Raw genomic sequence first — 18,928 nt, 5'->3', positions numbered from 1 at the left:
TATTGATAGTTGATTTTTAACAATTCAAAACTAAAGATTTTGAATATTTAAATATTCAAATACATCATTTGCAATATTTAATATTAGACAATTATGATAATTTGACTGATGTATCAAAATATGGAGATAATGTTATAAAAAATCAATAAAAGTGCTGATTACATAACAACTGTAAAATGTCAACTTAGTTTAGAATAAATATGAAAATTAAATTTACAAGGGACATAACTCAGATTTTTCTGTGAAGTACAAGATAGATAAGATAATTTTATTAACCAATCATGGTGCCCAAAATTTGAGCTATACAATCAAATGAATTACAAAATAAAGCACAGAAAATGATTAGAATGATTAAAGTACATTTAAACAACAAAACCACATGAATACACATTTACACTAATTAACCTGATATAAATCAAGTTATTGACAAAACATAGTTATGGGTGCCACTGTGACCTGGAGAAATTACATAAATCTTTATAGTTCTAGGTCTATGGGAGACAACTCCTGATCAATTTTATTTCCTATATATGTATATATCTATAAATATTTTTTTCTTCTATTTTTTTTTCTTTTTCAAACAACAATATTACATGTAGTACTCTGGTAGACCTTTATGCATAACGATTTAATAGACAAAGAATAATATAGAAAAAATGTTGTTATGATTAAATTTCAAAATTTTGAATAATTTTGAATAATAAATTCAGAATTAAATATCTGAAAACCAGTAGCACCAGTATTCCTAATATACATGTCATATGAGTGATATGACTCATGAGTCAATAAACTGGTTGTTAATTATTATACTTCACCACTCTACTCCCAAAATTATTGTATCCCCACTGTAGGAATGGTGTCTTTATTGACATCACTTTTTTTAGCTCACATGGCCCTTCCCATGTGAGCTTATGCCATCACTTGGCGTCCGTCGTCGTCTGTCGTCTGTCGTCGTAAACTATTTCAAGAATCTTCTCCTCTGAAACTACTAGGCCAAATACTTCCAAACGTTAACTGAATGTTCCTTAGGGTATCTAGTTTATAAATTGTATCCAAAGTTTTGATCTATCAACAAACATGGTCGCCATGCTAAAAATAGAACATAAGGGTCAAATGCAGTTTTTGGCTTATAACTCAAAAACCGAAGCATTTAGATTTATGAATTTTTGTTATTATCATGAATATTATTATAGGTAGAGATAAACTGTAAACAGCAAAAATGTTCAGCAAAGTAAGACCTAAAAATAAGTCAACATGACTGAAATGGTCAGTTGACCCCTTTAGGAGTTATTGCCCTTTATAGTCAATTTTTAACCATTTTTCTATCTTTTACAAAAATCTTCTCCTCTGAAACTACTGGGCCAAATTAAACTAAACTTGGCCACAACCATCATTGGGGTATCTTGTTTGAAAATTGTGTCCGGTGACCTGGCCAATTAACCAAAATGGCCACCATGGCTAAAAATAGAACATAGGGGTAAAATGCAGTTTTTGGCTTATAACTCAAAAACCAAAGCATTTAGACCAAATCTGACATGGGGTTAAATTGTTAATCAGGTCAAGATCTATCTGCCCTGAAATTTTCAGATGAATTGGACAACCCATTGTTGGGTTGCTGCCCCTGAATTGGTAATTTTAAGGAAATTTTGCTGTTTTGGTTATTATCTTGAATATTATTATAGATAGAGATAAACTGTAAACAGCAATAATATTCAGCAAAGTTAGATTTACAAATAAGTCAACATGACCGAAATGGTCAGTTGACCCCTTTAGGAGTTATTACCCTTTATAGTCAATTTTTAACCATTTTTCGTAAATCTTAGTAATCTTTTACAAAAATCTTCTCCTCTGAAACTACTGGGCCAAATTAATCCAAACTTGGCCACAATCATCTTTTGGGTATCTAGTTTAAAAAATGTGTCTGGTGACCTGGCCATCCAAATAAGATGGCTGCCACGGCTAAAAGTAGAACATAGGGGTAAAATGTCAAAAACCAAAGCATTAAGATCAAATCTGACTGTGGTTGAATTGTTTATCAGGTCAAAATCTATCTGCCCTGAAATATTCAGATGGATCGGACACTTTGCTAGGTTGCTGCCCCTGAATTGGTCATTTTAAGGAAATTTTGCAGTTTTTAGCTCACCTTTCCTAAAAGGAAATGTGAGCTTTTCTCATCACTTGGCGTCCGTCGTCTGTCGTCGTTAACAATTTTTCAAACATCTTTTCCTCTGAAACTACTGAATGGATTTAGATGAAACCTAGTATGATTGTTCCTTAGATTATCCTGCACAAAGTTTGTGCTTCAATTTTTGATCTGTCAAAAAACATGGCCGCCGTTACTTAAAATAGAACATAGGGGTCAAATGCAGTTTTTGGCTTATATCTCAAAAACTAAAGCATTTAAAGCTAATCTGACAGGGGTAAAAAAGTTCATTAGGTCTAGATCTATCAGCCCTGAAATTTTCAGATGAATCAAACAACCCATTGTTGGGTTGCTGCCACTTAATTGGTAATTTTAAGGAAATTTTGCAGTTTTTGGTCATTATCTTGAATATTATTATAGATAAAGATAAACTGTAAACAGCAAAAATGATCAGCAAAGTAAGATCTACAAATAAGTTAATATGACCAAAATTGTCAATTGACCCCTTAAGGGGTTATTGTCCTTTAATGACAATTTTTCACAATTTGTTCATCATATTTGCTAACTTTAAAAAATCTTCTCCTCTAAAACTACTCAACCAAATTCAACCAAACTTCATTTGAATGATCAGTAGGGTGTATTAAATAAAGTTTGTGTTTTATTTTCTATTTCGTCAAAAAACATGACCGAAGGCATTGTTTACCAGGTGAGCGATTCAGGCTCTTGAGAGCCTCTTGTTATCAGTTTGTAAACCAATTTTTACTTCTCACTTTTCTTAGGAACTTTTCAGGTTTGTTAGAAAGACATATATATACTTCCTGTTTTCCTGAGTGATTTGTAAAGCCCCACTTATGGACATTATGTTTTCTGGTCTCTGCGTCTATTGGTCCGTCCATTCGTTCATTCCTATGTCTGTTCATCCCTTCATCTGTCCCGCTTCAGGTTAAAGTTATTGGTCGAGGTAGTTTTTGATGAAGATGAAGTCCAATCAACTTGAAACTTAGTACACATGTTCTTTTTGAAATGAGCTTTCTAATTTAAATGCCAAATTTTACACTTTTTTCACAGTCCACTGAACATATAAAAATGAAAGTGAGGATTGGGCATCTGTGTATTATGGACACATTCTTGTTATTTGTAATATTTTTTATTTATAGGACATGGCTACCTTTAAGATAGCAGCACTACAGAAAGCATTAGAAGACTCCATACCTGTATCTGAGCTAGACAGAACCAATAAAAAGTTACATGAAGTCACAGAAAAGTACAGAGATCATCTGGAAAAAGGAAACTCACTAGTCTCTAAGGCTGAGGCACTTACAGGGCTGGAGGTAAACTATAAGATGTTTTTCTTAGTGTAAGCACCAACAGGGCTGGTGTTAAGATTTGATATGTGGAAGAGGGTGCTGGTTGAGATTGGGTTAAAATTGAAAAATAAAAAAAAGTGTTATTTATATCAGGAGTTAATTCCTTTGTCCTCTAATATTAGACAATTGGAATGAAAATTGGCAAGACTTCAAAGATTTGATTCTGTTTTATTTTTTTTCCGTATTTGTGAGCACATTGTTTTACTTAATATATGTACACTTGATAGTTTCGTTTACTACTTTTAACAGGAGGAAGTAAAGCATCAAACAGAAGATAATGATTCTCTGAGGAGGACATTAGAAACAGAGAAGGAAAAGTTACATGCTTTAGAGGCTGCGTTAGAGGACCTTCATAGGAGAGGTAACAATCAGTAATGGGAAAAGTATCACAATCATTTGAGGTCATACATAAGAGGGGGTGGGGGGAGTTAAGAGACTGCATTGGAGGACCTTCATAGAAGAGGTAATATAACAATCCTGTGAGGTCAATCAGGTCATACATTTCAAAAGGGGGGGGGGGTTGTTAGAGGCAAGCATTAGAGGACCTTCATAGGAGAGGGAAAAGTATTAAAAAAAGTAAAATCACAAAAATACTGAACTCAGAGGAAATTCAAATCAGAAAGTCTTAAATCATGGCAAAATTCAAATGACAAAACACATTAAAAACGAATGGACAACAACTGTTATATTCCTGACTTGGTACAGGCATTTTCAAATGTAGAAAATGGTGGATTAAAACTGGTTGGTTTTATAGCGCTAGATGTCTCACTTTGTTTGACAGTCTTATTAAATTCCATTATATTTACATTGATGCATGAAAAAAACGACATAATAAATAAAATAGTCAAAATATGGGTACAGCAGTCATCATGGTGTTACAATTTTTAAAGAATATAATATAGTGAGGTTGTACAGCTCCAGGGAGGGGGGTTTGGTGTGCATTAGAAGACCTTCATAGGAGAGTTAATATCACAATCACATGAGGTCATAGTCCTCTGGCATTTGGGGTGAGAAACTGCATTAGAACATGTCCATATGAGTGGTAAAAACAGGGATGAGGGAAAGTATCATAATCACATGAGGTCATACACCTCAGGGGGTTGGGGTTAGAGGCTGCATTAGAAGATCTCCATAGGAGAGGTAATAACCAGTGAATGGAAAACTATTATAGTATAATATATAGGGAGGTTGTACAGCTCTGGGACCTTCTTAGACATCAAAGGGACCTTTAAAGATATAATTAGATGACAAACTGACATCATATGGCGTAAAACAAGAAACAATAAAAAACACAGTACACAAAACACAACATAGAAATACGTGTTTATGATTTAATTGATTTAAAGGTGTGACAGATGGAACCGAAATCAAGGGAATCACTGATGGTGACGCCATAACCATATCTAAAAAGATTACAACATTAGAAATGAAGGAACTGAATGAGAGACAAAGAGCTGAACATGCTGTTAGAATGTATGAACAACAGAAATCTATCCTCCATAATCTGGAAGAGAGGAATAAAGATTTGGAAGAGAAATTCTCTCAGGTAAGTAGAACACTGTCTCTTATATCGTTAGAGGTCAGAAGTCAGAGGGTAACTGTTAGAATGTTAGATTGAAGGGGATATCCTTTGATTTCAGTAAACTATTAGATCACACATGCTTCAATGTATGGAGAACATAGATTTATAAAGAATATATGGTCAAACAAAGATTGGAAATATATAATGCAATGTACAACCTAACTAATTATGTAATAATCACTACTATTTCCTCTCAACAAGTTATTCATTTTAAAACAATCAGTAAAAAGGAAAATGTCAGACTGGTACAATTCAAATTATTCTAATCCATCATTTATTTGTAAGATATCATTGTTTTATATTTTCTTTTTAACATTTCAGATAACCAAGTCTAACCTTGAACTGCAGAAGATTGAGAGAGAATTAAGGGATGAACTTACAAGTAAGTGAAAACAGCAGTAAGAAGAACTAGCATCATTTAAGTCCTAACAAATTAAGTAAACACATATATAAGTTTTTGATTATCTCTAATGAATTTAAAGTTTTCAGGCATAAAAAAATGTGATAACAATGAAGTGCGCAATTTTTCACAGTAAAACTGTTATTAGAAAAGTGTCCATTTTATTGTCGAGCCTTCGACTTTAGTCGAAAAAGCGAGACTAAGCGATCCTACATTCCGTCGTCGTCGGCGTCGTCGGCGGCGTCAACAAATATTCACTCTGTGGTTAAAGTTTTTGAAATTTTAATAACTTTCTTAAACTATACTGGATTTCTACCAAACTTTGACAGAAGCTTGTTTATGATCATAAGATAGTATCCAGAAGTAAATTTTGTAAAAATAAAATTCCATTTTTTCCGTATTTTACTATAAATGGACTTAGTTTTTTCTGCGGGGAAACAAAACATTCACTCTGTGGTTAAAGTTTTTAGAATTTTAATAACTTTCTCAAACTATCCTGGGTTTGTACCAAACTTGGACAGAAGCTTGTTTATGATCATAAGATAATATCCAGAAGTAAATTTTGTAAAAATAAAATTCCATTTTTTCCGTATTTTACTTATAAATGGACTTAGTTTTTTCTGCGGGGAAACATTACATTCACTCTGTGGTTAAAGTTTTTAGAATTTTAATAACTTTCTTTAACTATCCTGGGTTTGTACCAAACTTGGACAGAAGCTTGTTTATGATCATAAGATAGTATCCAGAAGAAAATTTTGTAAAAATAAAATTTAATTTTTTCCGTTTTTTACTTATAAATGGACTTAGTTTTTTCTGCAGGGAACCATTACATTCACTCTGTGGTTAAAGTTTTTAAAATTTAAATAACTTTCTTAAACTATCCTGGGTTTGTACCAAACTTGGAAATAACCTTATTTATGATCATAAGATTGTATCCAGAAGTAAAGTTTGTAAAAAGATTACTCTGTTTTTTTCTGTAATTTACTTTCAAATGGACTTAGATTTTCTTACAATCATAAAATAGTAACAAGAGGAATATTTTTATTGATTTTTTTCCTCATTGTTGTTGAGCCTGTGATTTACAGCAAAAATAGGCGAGACACTGGGTTCCGCGGAACCCTTACAAATTTTTTGGTGAATGATTATAAATTTTCTGCTGTAAATATTTTATAAATGAAAATTTAACTCAAAGTCTGTGTTGCCTTTCTTAAATTTTTCTTTACATATGTTCTAATGACATTTCAGAAAGGAAAATTTCATTTGTTACAATTTGCATACTGCAGTTTCATATTTTACAACATTTGGTAACTATTTGTGGAAACATTTTATTCTTGTTTATATTGGATTGCATAGTTTTGCCAAAGTCTGTATACAGGCTTATACAAAGCTTGTCTTATGAATAATAATGAATCTAGAATAATGCATAAATAGGATAACAGAAATTAACGCAAATATTGGGTAGTAAAACAGGCTAAACTCCATAAAGAATAGAGGTGTATTTACTAAGACGAATAAGGTCTTTCTTTCACAAATATTATGATGAATAAGATAGAAATTAGCTAAGTATGTTTGTAGATTCTGTAACCAAGGAAGTCAGTGATGCAGACAGGAAGAAAATATCATCACTAGAGGAGGAAGAAATCAAACTCAAACAAGAAATCTCTAAATTAAAGGTAAAATAGTGGTTTTAAGAACAAACAAAAAAATAAAAAAATTCAAACTATTTAAAGAAAAATTTGTAATTTAAGAATAGAACTGAGAAAGACAAGAAGAAATCTTTCTTAGTAAGAGGGAAAGAGAATTTAGGACAAAAAAATGAAATGATATTTTATCAATAAAAGTAAGCATAAGTCCTTGTCATCCCACAAACTATGTATCAAACATAACAAAATAAAACTGTGTTAGAAAAAACAAAAACAAAATATTTTTTTATAATGAACAAATAAAAATTTTGAACAAAAGGTGTGGTTACATGACAAGAAGCCAGCAAACACTCGACACAAAAATTAAAACATCTGCATGATAGCACAGGCCTTTGGAATAGACAATACAAGATATATATATAAATATATCAGGCTCAATATCATATGAGTCTTAGAAAAGTACTGAAATTATTTTATTGATATTGACTGCTGTACCGTGTATGTAACTGACTGTCTATTGATCTTTCAGGAAATATCTGAAGTAGCTACGTCCCAGGTGAAGTCATTAGAGACATTACAGCTATCTAGAGAGAAAGAAAATGCTTCATTACGACAACAACTGCTCGACTTCCAAATACAAAGTGATGAAAAAACTATCATTGGTAAATACAATAAACTTTACTGAACATTATCACAAAAGTTGTAATGAAACAGTAACAGCTATGTTTAAAAGTTCAAAAGATTACCACTTTGTCTATAAAAATAAAAATATATAGAGTATATTGTATGGCTTTTCGAATATCACACCTGCTCAAGCGATTATTTTGATTGGGGGTTAATATGATGTGTGATATTGAAAAAGCCATATCATATACACTTTATTATATACATTTACTCTAAGTAAGACTAATATCTCTTATGTATTTTTCACAAGACACAAGTTATATATATAAGGGGTTTGATAAAGCTTTTGTGTCTGTTACGGATATTGATTATGTGATGTCATACAGATTAGGGGTTTGATGAAGCCTTTGTAATTGTGACTGATATATCATCAATTGAATTACACATACAATTTACCTGTATTTACTACTTAGTATGTAATAAAACTAATTAATTCATCTGTTGTTCTTATTTATAGGTAAACTTCATCGCCACATAGTACAATTACAAGTGAGTGAAGGTACAGCAGTGAGAAAGTATGAAGAAGTGAAGAAAAAAGTGTCAAAGACGGAGGCACTGGTCCTGAGACTGGAACAGAAACTGGATGACAAAAACCAGACTATCTACCATAACAGGAAGGAGGCCCAGGATAAGTCTAACCATCTGAAGAAGAACCTTCAGGATCTAAGGTTACAGTTCGCTGGGGCTATACCTCTCACCAGACAGGAAAAGTTCTCTCATAACATGATGCAACTACAACAGGATAAGAGCAAGTTAGAGATGGAACTCAAAAAGGTAAATATAAAAATTATCTAAATAATAGAAAGAAATTATAGGAGGTTTTAAATCTCAGTAGAGAATTTTGTATTTATCTAATAAAATGATGATGTGTATAAGATGGAGAAGTATAACTTTAAATTCACTCTCACAAGCATGTTTTAAATCATCACAAAAGTCCATTATTCTGTCATACATTTAAACTTTTAATCTACAAATAGATTTGAAATACATTTTCACTTGAATACAGAAGGAAAAAACTAAATTTTGCTTGTAGATAAGATTAAATTCTTTTTTTGATTTAAAGCTTTCATATTACCATTCTTAAAAAAATCAGACATTTGAATTAGGATAATGGTCTATTTTATCATTGAACTGTCATTTTGGAATATTTGTATTTAAGGTGAAAGAAGAGAGATACCAAGTAGAGGAGAAGTTAGCCGTACTAGAACTACAACATAGAAGTCTACAGGATCTAATAGCTACATTGAAGGATGGCCGTGGTGCTGCTAAAGTTATGGAGTGGCATTCTAAACTCGATGCTGTCAGGATTGAAGAACTCAAACACAAGAGACTCAACTCAAAACTTCAACAACAGGTATTAACAATTAGACAATGCAACTAAAGTTTGGGATTTTAAAGGAGTAGGCACTAAATTGGCCGAGATTTCTTGCTAAATTTCAAATTATGATTTTATTGACCAATATCACAATGATCTTAGGTAAAACCATAAGTAGATAGAAATATATTTTTATGTTGAAAATTTACATACATGTATAAGCATTCTTTTAATGACGTCACAAATAGCACACATTGGTTTTTTGGACTGGATGCATTTAGTGCATTCTTTTCAGTCTGTTATCGGTAGTTTTTCTTCCTACCAAACTATCTACACTTTCTTTATGCAAAGGTTGAAAATTATTATGTTTTTGAAATTATTGTAAGTAGTGATATATCTAATTCATCAGAAATTAAAATTAAGAATACCAAACATTATTGCCTATGCAATTTTTACTGATTTCATTTATTATTGACCATTATTAGTTGTATAGTAATCAATATGTTATTGTAGGACTGAAATAAAGATATTTCATTATTTTTAATTGCAAGTTACAAGCAAAGTTATGATTTTATCGCTGTAATACATTTTATTTTCTTCCAGACTCAGTATTTAGAAGGTATAATCAGATCAAATGAAGCCATGGTAGCTGACTTAGAGGCTGATAATGTTCATCAAACTAAGGTATGTTTAGTTAACCATAGTATTTGTATTGATTAGATTAACTTTGGCTTTTTGTAGATTGTAATATAGATACTGTAATCCATTAGAGAAAATTAAAAAAAAAAAATGAAGAAAAGTGATAAATGTGGAACAGTTTGTACTGAAGCTGAAATGGACAAGGACAACATTTTTTAAAAGCCTTTCAATAGAATAAATGCCATTTTATAAGAAAAACAAACCTGCAAAAAATGTCGAACAAAGCAACAAAAAATAAAAGGCATCAGTTATTGATACGAAAAGCTGTTGAGGAACAATATTTGGATTTTTGTTTTGATAATGAATAAAGAAAAATGAGAATAAAGAATTTTCATTTTAAAATCTTTGAGGTGTAGTCTACATGAAATTTTGTCTTTCTTATCAACAGGACTTTGAAGAGAAACAGCTGAGATGGGAGCATAGAGAGGTCGAATTAGAAAGAACAATAGGAAGACTGGAGGGTCAGGCAGCTGAGATTGCAGGGGCAGCTTCTAAGGTTAGCCTTCTACTTAGGATATAAAACACATTTCTCTAATACTGAACTATATTGATTATTAGTAGTTTATTTATTATATGAATCCAAATATTTTACTGTTGCCATGAAGAAAGTTCACAAAATGTGAAAATGTTTTCAGCCATTGATAAAGACTAAATCATATTTCTTTTTATATATTGATTGATTTAATCATAATAGACTTGTTTAACACCATTTACAACAATCTTGGCTATATTGTGGTGACAAGTTTTATTTGTTCTGAAAAAAGGAGAATAAAGCAATACATACCTCGGGCAGGAAAACTGACAAGTCTATTATGATTTTAGTGGAATTCACTTGTTTGTGATTGGGGTTCGAAATCACAACCTCAGTGTTGACAGGCTAGTGGTCAATGTAGATGAATAACTTAGACAACTCAGCCTATTTCTTGTTTAGAATAAGGTAAAAGACAGTCTGCATGTTTATTACTTTATTTGTTTGCCTTTCTCTACTTATACTTATTTCCTTACAGTTTGAGCAAGCTCTAGGATCCTTACCAGACCATAAGTTACCAGTAGCAAACCAGTTAGAGGAAGCTATCACTACAATAAAGAGTAATGTCAAGATCATACTGGACACACAGGCAGAATCTAAAGTACTCAGAAAGGTGAGGGCAGATGTATAGAATATGTGTATAATTATGTGTATTGAAACTTGTTATTAATTATACCCCACTCTAGGAGATGGAGCTATTTGTAAATCACCTTGTCTAACTGTATGTGTGTACTTTCATCTGACAAATTTTCTCTTCACTTTTTTTCAGGAATAGAATGACAGCAGCTTGATGGTGATGAGCTTAATCATTTTTATGTCCCATTTATGGGCATTATGTTTTCTTGTCTGTGCGTCCATTCGTTTGTCCATTTTCCATCTGTTCATCTGTTCTTCTATCCCGCTTCAGGTTAAAGTTTTTGGTCAAGGTAGTTTTTGATGAAGTTAAAGTCCAATCAACTTGAAAGTTAGTACACATGTTCCCTATGATATGATCTTTCTAATTTTAATGCCAAATTAGAGTTTTTACCCCAATTTCACGGTCCACTGAACATAGCAAATGATAATGCCATTGGGGCATCTGTGTACTATGGACACATTCTTGTTTTTAATCTATCAGATACCCTCTTCCTGTTTGCTGATACTTCGTGGATTTTTCAATATGTTAAATGAATTTTTAAAATATTCTCAATGCTTAGAACGACAACGTGTATATTCTTGTTGAACATGGCTGACATGTAATTTTTCACATAAATTCACACTGGATAATCTTATTCAATCATCTTCATGGACACATGTGGAAAGGTACAACATGGGAATATAAATATTTCTTACTCGTGTATAAAAATTGTGAAGACAATCAAATGTTACAAAAACAGCTATACAATGTTCAAAATATATCTTCTGCCTAATATTTGCACAATGTTAAAAAAAAACAACCTGAGAACAATTAATCAATAGTTAAAAGTTATCAGTAATAGTATTCAGGGAAATGTTATTAGTAAAAGAAAGATAGAAATAGAGAAGATCATAATATCTTTTTATGAATTTCGATTGCCTATTTGAATTTCTATACTTCTTGGTATTTGTACAAAACTAATAAATTTCCTTAAATATTCTCAATTTACTTATTTAATTAATTTCTTTTTATTTATCAGAGAAATCAAGAATTAGAGAAACATGTGAGACAAGCAGAGCAGACCATTATAGCCAGAGACAAACTTATAGCGGAGTTACGACTCAGAATGCCTGCTACAGCTGATAGAGACGAGATCATTCTCAGTGCTACCTCTAAAGTTACCTCAGCCATGCAACAGAAACCTGGCAAAGAAAAGGAATACAGGACAGAACATTCCATCAAAATAGCACAGTCTACTATTTCAAGCTTACAGGTAAATTAAATGATACAGTGTACTATTTAGAATACTGGTAAATTTATCACATGCAGATAACATATAGACCTCAATGTACATAGACTGAAAGCAATTATTCAAATGATCATGGAGCTTTAGTAGACAGCATATGAGATTCATCTCGTTTCAATTTTTTTGTTTTCTGTCCCAGTACCTATTTTCTTTAATAAATTTTTTTTAATTTTCTTTTGCTTCCACATATTTGACATTTTTGATTACATTATAGGCCAGATTAAACCAGAAAGAAGAAACAATAGCCAAGTACCAGGAATTACTGAACCAGGCTCGTGAAGACATGATGTCAATGAACAAACGACATGAACAAGATCTGAAAAATATGCAGGAGAAGATTCACATGAATACTGATGCTGCATTTAACAAGTTTAAGGACGCTGCCAGAGAACTGATGCAGAAACAACATGTCCAACCAGCTTCTAATAAACAGGTAGGTTTCTATTGTAAAATTAAGAAATAATTCATGGGGGCTTGAATATATTGTAATTTTACCACAGGTTATGACACATATTTTGCCATGAGCGATTATGAGGGGTAAAATATCGGCATAAAGGGACAACTCGTGGTAAAATCACGATATATTCAAGCCCCCATGAATTATTTGGATTCTAATAGGACAAATATGGCAATTGTTTTAGATCAAAGCGCTCTAGGTGAAGGCATTATTTGCTGTTCCCATAAATAAACGCACGATTAAATTGACATAAAAGAACGAAGCAAACTAAATAAATGACATGCTTAAACTATTTACAATAAAATATTTAGATAGGTTTGGATGAATTTAAATGATAATTGTACTTAAATGTCTTATATGTAAACAAAAATGACTTACATAACACATTTTAGCATCGTTTACTTACGTTTCCTTGTTGTGAAGATTTTTCGGTTTCACAAGGGTGTATTTTCCCGTAAAATGCCATTATTCTGACGTCAACATTCTGTGACATCGGGTAGCTCATTCATAAAAAAGCATATGACATGGGAGTACGATTGGAACAGCCCAAACAATATATTCATATTTGACCAGGGGTGTGTACTCAAAGCGTTTGAAGGATGTCATGTTAGAATAGGATTTATAAAGTTTGTTTCTTATTGAAATGTTCAATGAACAGAAAATCATTATTGTTTGATACAATTTTGAAAATACAATAAATCATTTAATCATTATGTATCAGAATTACTATTATTTCAGTCACTTTCATAACTTAATCATAAATATTTGCAGCTCAATACATTAATGGTGAAATGAGTTTTAGTAACAATTGATTATGATTTTCCAGATTGGACGTTTACATGAGTTAGAAGATGCTGTTGCAGAACAGGACAATGCCATGGCAGCCATGAGTGCTAAGATTAAACAGAAAGACGATGAAATAACCAATCTACGTCTCAAACTACAACAGATAACAAAACAACATGCTTCTGATAAGGATTAGTAAGTATGGAGACTTAGAACTAGTTACAGACAGTAAAATAACTAATCTACGTCTCAAACTACAACAGATAACAAAACAACATGCCTCTGGTAAAGACTAGTAAATATAGAGAATTAGAATTAATTACAGACAGTAAAATAACTAATCTACGTCTCAAACTACAACAGATAAAAAACAACATGCCTCTGGTAAAGACTAGTAAATATAGAGAATTAGAATTAATTACAGACAGTAAAATAACTAATCTACGTCTCAAACTACAACAGATAACAAAACAACATGCCTCTGGTAAGGAGTAGTAAGTATGGAGACTTAAAATTAGTTACAGACAGTAAAATAACTAATCTATGTCTTAAACTACAACAAATAACAAAATATCATGCTTTTATAAGGATTAGTAGGTTATGAGGTCTATAGTTGGTATAAAATAACAAATATATGTCTGATAGAGATAAGTTAGTATGGATGCTTAGAGTTAGATAGTGAGAGTGAAATAAAGGATCTACCTCTCATGATACAACAGATAACAAAACAACATGGTTTTGATACAGGCTAGAGTATCGAGAGCCTAGAGGTAAACAAAAACAAAGTAATTCTTGATACAGGCTAGAGTATCGAGAGCCTAGAGGTCAACAAAAACAAAGTAATTCTTGATACAGGCTAGAGTATCGAGAGCCTAGAGGTAACAAAAACAAGCCAATTCAAAGGAGACAATCAAAAACTGAAATAACAAATTTATGTCACAAACTGCAACAGACCAGTAATTTGAGATCTATTTCCTCTGCTTTTGTAATGCTGGAATAAAAAACTAGAACAATGAATACCGTAATGAACATGTATGACTAAAATGTGATTAATTAATAAGATGTAAGATATATTTGTCTTTGTTTTACAGTTTAACTGGTGAAGTAAGATCCCATTCAGAGAAGAAAGACAAAGAAGTAGATGATCATAAGAGACAGGTCGAACACATGAGGAAAGAGATTGAACTCTTGACCCAGGAAGTAGATACATTGAAGGATCAAAACAATAGAGCTCCTACTACAACAATGAAAAACATGGTGGACAGACTGAAAAATCAGCTGGCTCTGAAGGAAAAACAACATCAGGTATTAGAATGTTTTAACCATTTGCACTTTACATCTCTAGCAACATTAGCATGAAAAAACAATTTTATCTTTTAAGTAAACCTTTGATATATATTTAAAAGGAATAACTGTATCAAATGTTTATACTTGTTGACATCAACCATGATATTACTGCAATACATGGATTTTACCAGTACTTCTTTAGCAGAGCAGAAAAAGAGTTATATGCAACTGTAAAATTTCATGATTTAGCAATAACACAGATACTTTTAAACAATAAATGAAAAGATTTGACAAAGGGAGATAATTCACTATTTTCATATAACATTTTGCTTTAAAAACTTAAAAACTATGACTTCACTAACATGATGCTAGAGACTTAGAATCATGTTAAGCATTCTTTTAATATTTTTTAGTCTTTGAGTAAAGCTTTGACAGAGTTGAGAGCAGATATGATTCAACAGGCTCAGGATCAAGTGAAGCACACCTCAGATGAATCGGAACAACAGATCAATGTACAGAAAATTATAGACAAACATACAAAGGAATTTGTTGTAAGTATAAGGATATTAGACTATAGATTTATTATTTCATCCATATTCTAGATGTACATACAACCCTTTTGTCATCTTCAATTAAACTTTTTTTTATAGTTGTAAATAAATGGAAACTTACTGTGTCTTAATTATTAATCAGCAGTGCAATAATTTTCTACTTTATATCTACATCCTAGATTGGAGCTGACAAGTTTGGATAAAACCATATGAGGGTTTATACAATAATGAGAAAGCAACCCAACAGTATATAATGTAAGACATCTTGAGGTCAATGTGTGGTCTTCAGTAGTAAACAATTGCCTACTTCAATGTCCACTGTGTTTCACCAGTGCTTTGATTAAATAAAGTTGTTGATGGTTTATAATCCATATTTATATAAATCTATAGGTTTATCTATTAGATTGTGAATCTTATATCATAGGATCAAATAGAAGACCTTCAGGCACAGGTGGACAAACTCAGGAAAGAAGTGAAAAAGAGAAAAGAAAATGAATCCACTTTACAAACAGATTTAGATGATCTAAGGGAAGAAATTGGTAAGAAACCTAGAAGTTGTCAGTGCAAACTATTCATTTCATTATTTTGTTATCAATTAGGTTATTATAGTCATTTTGTAAAAACTGCTAATTTATTTTTATAAATGGGGCAGTAGTTTTTTGCATAAACTGAAAGTGAACTGCAAATTAAAATATATAATATTTTACTGTTGTAGATAGACCTGCATGCAAAATTTACAAAAACCATAAAATCAAGTATCCACAAAATACAATTCATATTGGAAATACAATATGCTTGTATCTTCTAAAAAATATGCAATAACATCCAGGACAAAATATGATAACTACCAGTAGAATAAAGTATTGAATAAAGAGAATACAGCCAAAGGGAGATAATTCAAATTTATTTTAAGTAAACCAACCATTTTTTTTTCTAAATTAAATTTTCACTAATGTGCTTTATATTTCAATTATAACTTCTATAAAAGTTCATACATTAGAAGGGACAATAGATTCAAGTAACAAGTTTTGTATTTGTAGGAAGTCTATTGTTGAAAATGAAAATAAATCTTTTAACATACATACTAAAACTAAAATCTAATTACGAGTGAATTTTGATGATTAACAAAGCCTGTCAAAATAATGTCATAAATACTTTTGTAATTCCAGGTCGAAAGGAGAAAAACTTACAGAGATTTAAATCTGATAAACATAGACTGGAAGGAGAAGTTGATGACCTGGAGAAGAAAGTCGACAGAATGAGTACAATGAAAACACAGGTAAAAGATACTTACTATGAAAAAAAAAATCAGTATTATCTGAAATATTCTCAAGTATTTTATGATCCTGGTTTGTTTCTTAGTTTATACTCATGTTGATATAATGACATTCATTCATTCATTTCTTTATTTCCTCTATCAAGAGATTCAATGAACAACATATATGTTAACAAATTAAATTACAAAAGTTTACAAAACAGACAACACAATACAATATTACAATATTTTATTTTTCATCAGAAAACAGGAGATGATGCCAGACAACAGGAGACAGAGGAGTTAAGACGTAGAGTCAGGTTACTGGAGGATGAATTAAAACGTAAACAACAACAGCCAGAGAAACCATACGAAAGACCTCGAGAGCCTGAACCTGCTCAACCAAAGAGAGAAAAGGTAAAAAAATGTAGAAAGTCAAATGTTAGAGCTAGATATTTATATTCAAAAAGGAACGTTATGTTTTTGATAATAGGTAAATGTTGAATGATGTATATAAGTTATAAATCACTTTAAATATTTTATGTGCTCTTTTGATCTTCATTCTCAATGAACCAACTATAAAGTACAGATATCACTTTAACAAATGAAAATGCTGATAATATATTAAAATAAAATTGTTCAATTTCAGACTGATGAAATGATTAAATGGGAGGAGAGTAAAAAATGGCAGAAAACAGTGGAGAAAATGAAACTAAGATTGAAAGATAAGGAGGAAGAGAATGAAAGAATTCTAAAGGCAAATAAAGTATTCAAGGATCAGTTTGATAGGTATGAAAACAATTGTCTTGCTCTCATGTTTGTAATGCCATATTCTGTTTTATACAGAATATTGAATTTTATGATACAACAAGACAAGAGCTACAATTGATACGGTCTATTGTATGTAAACATGAAAATAATTTTTGTGAAAAACCAATATAAGGTAAGATGTCAAGTTTCTGGTTGCATGGATGTCATGAATTATCTCAAATTTAGTGTTTTTTATTCATGAACAGAATATTTTTTTTTTCCAGGTATTAGTTTCTGCCTACAATCTAAAAAATCAAATTACAGAATGTCAAATACTAAAATGAAGGCTAAAAGTTGACAGAGATTTTCAGTGTTGATTGTTTTCTTAGTTAATGCTATTATAAATTGATATTCAAAATTTGTAACAGATTTGATAACATACATGGTACAATATATTGGTTTGAAGTTTTGGAATATGATGCAGACAAGTTTTGAATGTGTTTTTCTTTACTGTAAGGTTCAACAAGCAATGTTTTCATATTTGATATTGTCTTGAATACACTATGTCTTGAGTTAAGTGCTCAATACATTTTATCTGTTAACCAGTTTCTAATTCAACATTTGAAAATTATTTAAAATATTCAATTTCAGGGCTGAAAGAGAGAAAGAGACCTTACAAAGAAAATTAACTAACTTACAAAGAGGTCCGACTGGTGGTCCATCTATTGTATCATCAGGGAAACCAGACCATCAAATAGAGGCAGTGAAGACACAAAACTATCAGCTACAGGAAGAGGTAGGACTTTTACTTCTGGATACTATCTTCTGATCATAAACAAGCTTCTAGCCAAGTTTCGTACAATTCCAGGATAGTTTAAGAAAGTTATTAAAATTTTAAAAACTTTAACGACAGAGTGAATGTAATGTTTCCTGGCAGAAAAGACTAAGTCCATTTATAAGTAAAATACAGAAAAAATGGAATTTTATTTTTACAAAATTAACTTCTGGATACTATCTTCTGATCATAAACAAGCTTCTGGCCAAGTTTCGTACAATTCCAGGATAGTTTAAGAAAGTTATCCAAATTTTAGAAACTTTAATCACAGAGTGAATGTAATGATTGCTGGCAGAAAAACTAAGTCCATTTATAAGTAAAATACGGAAAAAATGGAATTTTATTTTTACAAAATTTGCTCCTGGATACTATCTTATGAACATAAACAAGCTTCTGTCCAAGTTTGGCAGAAATCCAGGATATTTCAAGAAAGTTATTAAAATTTCAAAAACTTTAACCACAGAGTGAATATTTGTGGACGCCGCCGACGAAACCAACGACACTGATGATGACGACACCGATGCCGAAGGAATGTAGGATCGCTTTCTCGACTAAAGTCGAAGGCTCGACAAAAATCATTTGAAACTACGGTTTTACAGTTTGCAGCTGTCATGATCTTTTAATACACTTATTTCATCTTCTTAAAAAATATTTTCCACTTTACTTATAATAAATACAGATTTATAATATACCTGATGACCACTGTATTAATCTGTTGAAAAT

At 31.3% G+C, this 18,928-nt stretch overlaps 1 protein-coding gene across 2 annotated transcripts in view; it reads left to right on the top strand.

The window, feature by feature from the left end:
* Positions 1 to 18,928, top strand: part of LOC139493179 (centrosomal protein of 290 kDa-like) — a 52,444-nt gene that overhangs the window by 21,152 nt on the left and 12,364 nt on the right. For both annotated transcript variants that reach the window (XM_071281362.1, XM_071281363.1), the window contains exons 25-45: positions 3,301 to 3,474; positions 3,760 to 3,871; positions 4,857 to 5,056; positions 5,414 to 5,474; positions 7,068 to 7,165; positions 7,665 to 7,797; positions 8,277 to 8,593; positions 8,979 to 9,173; positions 9,738 to 9,818; positions 10,222 to 10,329; positions 10,841 to 10,975; positions 12,018 to 12,251; positions 12,499 to 12,717; positions 13,568 to 13,722; positions 14,619 to 14,832; positions 15,228 to 15,365; positions 15,790 to 15,904; positions 16,535 to 16,644; positions 16,885 to 17,037; positions 17,270 to 17,409; positions 18,022 to 18,166. In XM_071281362.1, coding sequence (XP_071137463.1) covers positions 3,301 to 3,474; positions 3,760 to 3,871; positions 4,857 to 5,056; positions 5,414 to 5,474; positions 7,068 to 7,165; positions 7,665 to 7,797; positions 8,277 to 8,593; positions 8,979 to 9,173; positions 9,738 to 9,818; positions 10,222 to 10,329; positions 10,841 to 10,975; positions 12,018 to 12,251; positions 12,499 to 12,717; positions 13,568 to 13,722; positions 14,619 to 14,832; positions 15,228 to 15,365; positions 15,790 to 15,904; positions 16,535 to 16,644; positions 16,885 to 17,037; positions 17,270 to 17,409; positions 18,022 to 18,166 — 3,237 coding nt within the window. The remainder of the gene's footprint in view (positions 1 to 3,300; positions 3,475 to 3,759; positions 3,872 to 4,856; positions 5,057 to 5,413; positions 5,475 to 7,067; positions 7,166 to 7,664; positions 7,798 to 8,276; positions 8,594 to 8,978; positions 9,174 to 9,737; positions 9,819 to 10,221; positions 10,330 to 10,840; positions 10,976 to 12,017; positions 12,252 to 12,498; positions 12,718 to 13,567; positions 13,723 to 14,618; positions 14,833 to 15,227; positions 15,366 to 15,789; positions 15,905 to 16,534; positions 16,645 to 16,884; positions 17,038 to 17,269; positions 17,410 to 18,021; positions 18,167 to 18,928) is intronic.

The sequence above is a fragment of the Mytilus edulis genome, chromosome 10, assembly GCF_963676685.1.
Source record: "Mytilus edulis chromosome 10, xbMytEdul2.2, whole genome shotgun sequence".
NCBI classification, from domain to species: Eukaryota; Metazoa; Mollusca; class Bivalvia; order Mytilida; family Mytilidae; genus Mytilus; species Mytilus edulis.
This window is presented reverse-complemented; position numbering and strand designations above follow the sequence as displayed.